The sequence below is a fragment of the Labrus bergylta genome, chromosome 2 (assembly GCF_963930695.1).
Source record: "Labrus bergylta chromosome 2, fLabBer1.1, whole genome shotgun sequence".
Taxonomy (NCBI): domain Eukaryota; kingdom Metazoa; phylum Chordata; class Actinopteri; order Labriformes; family Labridae; genus Labrus; species Labrus bergylta.
The window spans coordinates 23,520,004-23,526,946 of record NC_089196.1 but is presented as its reverse complement, the minus strand read 5'-3'; the positions used below and the strand labels follow the sequence as shown (position 1 = coordinate 23,526,946).

Here is a 6,943-nt window from a genome sequence, read left to right as displayed (position 1 = left end):
CCTTGTGTTTATCTAGCGATCCATCATCAGGTTATAGTTTTGTTTGACAAAGACAGACGTAACCACCTTGTTGAATCAAGCAAACCATCATCTGCAGTATTAATAAAGCATGTCCCCTTTCTCCTGTCCTTTCCTCTTATATTAATTTCCTTAAACATTTGTCACATTCTATATATCGCAGAGTGCATGGTCGACTGCTTATAAGTCTATTATTTTATCAATTGAATGTCAGTGTATAATCTCTTTAAGTAATGCAAGCAAAACAAACGAAATAGAGCACTAAAATTCAACCATATTCAACAAGTGGCACCAAACAAGATCATCTATCATCCAGCTTTTATTTACCCATGTTTTCAAATTGCAGCCCCACTTCATAGCTCACAGCTGTGTGTGTGTATGTGTGTGTGTGTGTGTGTGTGTGTGTGTGTGTGTGTGTGGACGTCTGGATTTGTGAGGAGAGGGCCCAAAGAAAGAGGCTGCACAGCTATTGTTGGACAAAATGCCTCAGTGAGAAAGCGAGAGGAAAAAGGGGGAGGTTGTGTTTGTGACAACGTGGTGGAATTGGACTCAAAGAGGATTAGTCCAAGTTCTTAATGTGTGAGATGAATGCATATTTATCATTAAAGCATTCACAAGAAAAAAATAAAGTTGTCCTATCTCTATGCAGTTAGTGTGATGAAAGCAGCCCCGTGTTTCTTGCGATATTTCATTATGCGCTTGTGAGAAAATTAACTTTAATGAGACTGCGCTGCTGCTGCTGTGGATGTTCACCTTCTCCAATAATGGTACAGTCCAGCACCAGCTCGCCCCCAAATTGCGGCGCTAGCCTATAAAAAAGTAACCGAGTGCACAAAGTTGGACAGAGAAACCTGTTGTTTGAAGTTGAAGTGAAAAACATCTGAGAAAAGAAGTCGGAGAGATGGAGCAAACCGAGGTAGTGAAGCCAGAAACTCTGGACGACCTGATTAAAGTCCTGCACAAAATCTTCGAGGGTGACTGCATCAATGTAGAGGAGGTGCAAGATATAATGGAAGCATATGAGAGCAATCCGCAGGAATGGATGAAATATGCTAAGTTTGACCAGTACAGGTGAGGAAATGATATATGAATTACAAATCAAGCTGATATTTCGCTTATCAGTTTTAACGCATTTATTATGCATATGCACTTTGTCGTTCACCTAGGCTTATTTTGTTGTTTTTAAATGGGCTCTATTTGACCCATCATACTTTAGGCCTTAAATGTGTTGAGTTGTTCTTGAATTTCATGTCAGTTGTTCCTCATTTAAAAAAAAAAAAAAAAAAAAAGATGATTGCATTGAAAGCTAAAAATAAAAATAGGAATGTATCGAGCTATTATTTTCTGTGCACACTTCAGAACGTATTTCTAGTAGGCCTAATAGGTTATTTTAAAAAAGTCGACCTTTTAAAAAAGCATCCTCCTTAAATTTAAAGAAAAACAAACTTGTTTAGTCGCCACACAGAACGGCAGCCTCATCACATCCAATTTGAATGAAAAGAAAAGCTAAACGTGTGCCATTTGCATAGATTGATATCAGAGAAGGTTCATTTCAAAACGTGACTTGTGCGCCGAGCTGAAAAACCCTCATGTCAGACGCGTTCTCTGTTTTGTTTATCACACTTCAAAATATGGCCCCACTCTATTCAAAAAGTGTTCAATGGCTCCCGTATGTGTTGTGATTAGTCAAGGGTCATTGGGAGGGAGGGTGTGAGATTCATCCAATGATCACCGAGCTCGGACACACACCCGCCGATTCCTGCAGGGATGGGCAGGAGCGCCTGTTCGGAGATGCAGCTGCCTCGAAAACATTCGCAGACAGATGGGAAAAACATGTTGAGCAGCAAAAAAATATTGTTTTCGCAGGCTTTTGATGTGGAAAAATAGATTGCACAATTTAGGAGTCAATGACCCCTTTTAACACCTTACAAATTGCATTTTTCTTTGGCATGTAGGCCTATGCAAAAACATTACCACCCCTTCCCAGAACGTGTTTAAATAAGTAGGCCTCGTGATTGGTTAATGTTCACTATACTAAAATTAAAGAGCGATGTGATTTAATGATTTTAATAACAAGAACAATTTAGAAAAAGTAATTGGTTTTTTTCCAAAGTCAAAGTCCTTTTTGACTGCTTGGTTCTTACATTTCTGTGGGACTTGTACAGTTTTACAATCATTTTACTTGGTGGATATTTCAATACTTTTATTTTTATTTTTTTTAAAGGAAATCAATGTGTCATATTATGTCAAGACATTCAAAACAAATCAAGCAGTTAAAGATCAACGTTCTGTACTCACACGGAAATTAAAGCTCGTCCTTTAACGATTAAACGTGGAATAAAGGATTACGTGTAAAGCAGTCTTTCAACTCAGGACAGTTTTGCTCTTCATCATTTAATTGTAACAGCGGCGATGATAAATACGGTACAGTTTGTCTCCCTGTTGGTTAAAAATTCTCATTCTGCAGGTACACAAGGAACCTGGTTGATGAGGGAAACGGAAAGTTCAATCTCATGATTCTTTGCTGGGGAGAAGGACACGGCAGGTGAGAGAACACCACCATCAACATGACAATATTAACTTTGATTGTTTTTATGCAAAACAAAATCATCACCAGAAAGTCTTTCATTTATATTTGAACGAGATCCCTGAGAGATGACTATTGTAGTTAACATCATAAACCTGTTAGAAGTGTTACATTTAGGAAGCAATATCATTCTCTTCTTTTGTTGCCAGCTCATCTGTTTTTACTACCAGCAATACTGCCATTACAGTCGGTTGGCAAACAACTTAAGTGATGTTCTCTGGAAATTATTGTAACTGGTTATTGGCGATAAGAGAGTTCAGTGTGTGTTCGTTTAATAATGCATTGCCACACTTTATGAAAAAGGTCCTGCAGTAAATCAAGCATAAATCTAGTTTCTGCTAGTCTGCATGAACAGTATCAGATTGTGTAACACTTTGGTATGAAACCCAAAAAACAGACACGTTTTTAAATGTGGCTGTTTTTTTAACTGGGGTCATTTAAAAGAACATTCTGACACCGAATTCTTGTGTGTACTTTACAATTTGCAGTAGCATCCACGACCACACAAACTCGCACTGTTTCATGAAGATGCTGCAGGGCCAGCTGAAGGAGACGCTGTTCGACTGGCCTGACGATAAATCAAAAGGAGACATGGTGCAGAAGTCGCAGCGAATTCTCCAGGAAAACAATGTCGCTTACATAAATGGTGAGAAACCACCCGGTGCTGATATTTATTTTCTTCTTTAACGACAGCTATTTAACTCTCTTTGGTATTGATACTTTTTAAGTCTGTTTATAATTGTGTTGTTTTTCTTTGTGGGGGCATGTTGTGAAACTGATTCTTTATACATTGTTATAACACTGATAAAATCCTCATGTCCACCAGAAAACATCCTTCTTGTTTTGTTCCACATGAGGTATGCGTACTGTGTCTGGAACTCAGACATTTCTGCCCTCAGTCGAAAATCTGTGGCGCCGCGTCATTTCTTTTCGTGCAGAGTTTCCGACCTCTGCAGTTTTGTAATTTCAGACCAGTCCCATTGGAGTTAACAGCCAGTTGCAACTTTCCGATGAACAGTGTTCAGGTCCTGTCCCAAATCTCTGCTTACTTAGTGTTTCCCCCAAAGCCAACAGAGCCCTGGTGTGATGTTTGCTCTCAGTTATGGGTTACAGCACTGCCAGTAACTGCCTGTGAGCCTCATTCCGGCGGTGTACACTGTCTAAATGTACGTTTGTTGGTGTGCATATTTTAGACTCCCTGGGCCTGCATCGTGTGGAAAATGTCAGCCACACAGAGTGTGCAGTCAGTTTGCACCTGTACAGCCCTCCTTTCCAAGTCTGCCAGGCCTTTGACCAGAGGACAGGCCACAAGAACACTGTCAAGATGACCTTCTGGAGCAAATATGGAGAGAGGACTCCTTTTGTAAGAGACTTTTTCTGCACTTAACACAAAAATATCTAATCAAAACTACAAACGACCTAGGAAAGAAATCTTTTCCTCTTATTCGTGCTTCCAAAAACACCCTGACTCTGAGTCATTTTTATGTATTTTTTTAAAGCCCAAACTTTACAGAAAGACTGTTCATTTGGGAATTAAAGTGAGAGATATGTGTTATCATGATAGAAAGCACAGTTCAAAAACTTTGAGTATCATGTCATTTCATTAGTAACCCGTAAAAGCGACTTCTGATGCAAGCAGCAACTAAAAACGGAGATAAAGATTCCTTTCATCTAACCCTACTGAAAAGAAATGATTCAGTTCTTCAAAGTACTGCAGAAGTTATTAAGAGCTGTTTTTATGCACGTATTATAGTATATTTATGCATACAAATGCACATTTTGGTATATTTCCAAACACAGAATCCATTTAAACAGTTCGTGAACATGCAGACTTCCTCAGCCGCTGCCTCAAGAGCAGGAAGTGGCACGTTTTTATAGTGTCTCACTTCCCTCATTAAGTTTAGCCACAAGCGATTCAAGAGGCACCCTGTGGAGATTTATGAGGGTAATAGAAAGTTTCCATTTGAATTTCAATTTAAAGTGGTTAAACAAGAATGTTGCTTTGCAGGCGAGAAATATACAGTATACAGTATACAGTGTAATCCAAAGAGCCGCACTCATAAAATCAGTTACAGTCAGACATGATAAAAGCAAGATAAAAGGTAAATATGTAAAACACAAGCAGCTGAAGAATGAACAACAGCAACCTTATCTCAAATCTGCTAGTTGTATAAGCTTACCTTGACCACAACATTGTTGAGTTAGAGTTTGAGATTGCAACACAAACAAAGATAAGATAGGAGGAGAACATAAAAGTGTGCACATAATGAACTAAACCCTGAATACACCCCAACCTCAAACAATTGTTGCTGTCTGAAGTGTTTTATAAGACGAATGACCGTCTATGCACCATATAACATAAGTCTTACTCTAAATAATGCAGGTTAATCACAGGGGATGATTTACTTGAAGGGTATTTATGTTACTCATTGATAATGAGCTGAATCAAAGGTCTTACCCATGTTGTTGGTTTTTTTTTTTTTACTTTCTTATTAGGAAACTACAATTTCACAAGAGAACAACTAATGGTGACCAAAGGAGGCTCTGGATGATGAAGACGGTTGCATTTAAAGTGACAATGTTGTGAAAATGATTCAAGGGAAACTGCTAGGGGAAGCTAAATGTGGACCTACTATGACTAAGCACCCATTTAAAAAATCAGGAACTGGCCAGTTCAAAAGGACAACCCAGTAATTAGAATGGCTTTATCACCGCCCAGTGCGAGCTTGGCAAATACTGATGAGCACAGGACGAATGCATGAATAGGCTTGGACATGGATTGAATCTGCCTTTTGTTTGCCGGGCCTGAGGAGACCCTTTTCCAATAACAACATTCCTGTCTCACCACGACCTGTGTATCCACACTTTTGTAAAAGTTATGGCCCATAGTCAAAAAGTAAAGCTTCAGCATTTGGAAAAAAAGAAGGGTAGCATAGTGCTCTTATAGTGTTTCTCTTAATTTTTATATTTCAAGGAAAGACAAACAGTTGCAGTCAACAGGTTTGTTATCAATGGAGCACTTTTTATAGTTGTATGTACTGTTGATTTATACCACTCGAAAATTGTCTTAACACCTGTTGAAAAATTGTGACAATGTTTGTATAATCTAATTAAAACGAAGAAACGTTTGTTTCATTTGCGTTCGCAAGAAGACATGTAAAGCTTTAGAGTTGTGTTGTTTTGAAAAATGCCATGGTTGTAATTTATTTGCAGGTTTTTCTGTTCACGGTGGGAGTGTTTAAATCAGCGAGGCCGCCGTGTTACTCCTAAATGTGTTCATACGTGACTTTTTTGACCAAGAGATTCTTGTGAAGGGAATATTTTATGATATGAAGACGACAGTTTTAGATTAAACTCAATCTCTTTCTCAGGATTTAGGCATATTTTAACTGTAGCTGTATTTATATAGTGTGTAGTTCTTACAGCAGATCATTTCTCATAGCGCCGTTTAAAGTATGCATGCTTCCTGTGATGCAGTAAACAATAGAACTGGCCATAAATGTAGACCAATAAATACTTTAACCCTTTCACAGAACTTTACGCTGTATTGTCTTCTTCTTTTGTGTTACATGTTTTGGTGGAGTGGTGGAAGCCAAGCGTCAACCAATCAGCTTCAGTGTCTTAATATTAAATCAATGTCAGCTAATAGTTCTTTGAATGCCACATTGAAATACACATCAAAGTTTATTAAAGTAATTACAGAAATACAGTCATTTATTAACTCATATCTCTGCTATCAGCACGTAGCAGCAGCTATTTCCTTCTGTACCTTGGTACAAAGGAAATATTGATTTTTTATTACCTTGTCTGAATAGTACACTGATAGTCGTATTAAAGTACTCGATATCTCTCTCACCTATGTGCTCTGTTGGCATCTTGTTGGCAGACAAACACGTTTGTGAGCCATGCCATGCCATGGCATTGACTTAAAAAGGAAATTACTTGTCAAGGATAAGGGACCATTGAAGAGAGGCTTACAAATAGTAAGGACAAATACTTACTTGAACTATAATTTTACATATACTATTTGGGGGCAGTAGCTCAGTCTGTATGGACTTGGGTTGGGAAACAGAGGGTCACCGGTTCAAGTGCAGGTGCGGACCAAGTCTGGAAATTAGTCTGATAGCTGGTGAAGTGTCAGTTCACTTACTGAGCACTGCCGAGGTGCCCATGAGCAAGGCCCAAACCCCCCCTCCACCAGCTCAGGAGTGCTCGCTGTGGGCAGCCCCCTCACTCTGACATCTCTCCATTAATGCATGTCCATAGGATCCTCTTTGTGCATGTGTGTGTTTCAGCCTATGTGTGTAGTATGTTCAACAACTGAGTGTAAAATTGCAG

The 6,943-nt window shown here is 38.9% G+C and overlaps 1 protein-coding gene across 1 annotated transcript; it reads left to right on the top strand.

The window, feature by feature from the left end:
- Positions 1-853: 853 nt before the first annotated feature.
- On the top strand, positions 854-6,140 carry cdo1 (cysteine dioxygenase, type I). Its single transcript, XM_020630502.3, has 5 exons — positions 854-1,089; positions 2,486-2,563; positions 3,094-3,251; positions 3,799-3,968; positions 5,102-6,140. The coding sequence occupies exons 1-5, from the start codon at positions 920-922 to the stop codon at positions 5,129-5,131; spliced, it is 606 nt and encodes a 201-aa protein (XP_020486158.1). The 5' UTR covers positions 854-919; the 3' UTR covers positions 5,132-6,140.
- Positions 6,141-6,943: the final 803 nt, after the last annotated feature.

Bases quoted from the DNA above. Each gene is read 5' to 3' on its own strand.
- cdo1 (XM_020630502.3), top strand. From the start codon at position 920: ATGGAGCAAACCGAGGTAGTGAAGCCAGAAACTCTGGACGACCTGATT. The intron at 2,564-3,093 runs GTGAGAGAACAC...TACAATTTGCAG, and splicing joins TGGGGAGAAGGACACGGCAG to TAGCATCCACGACCACACAA. The intron at 3,969-5,101 runs GTAAGAGACTTT...CTTTCTTATTAG, and splicing joins ATGGAGAGAGGACTCCTTTT to GAAACTACAATTTCACAAGA.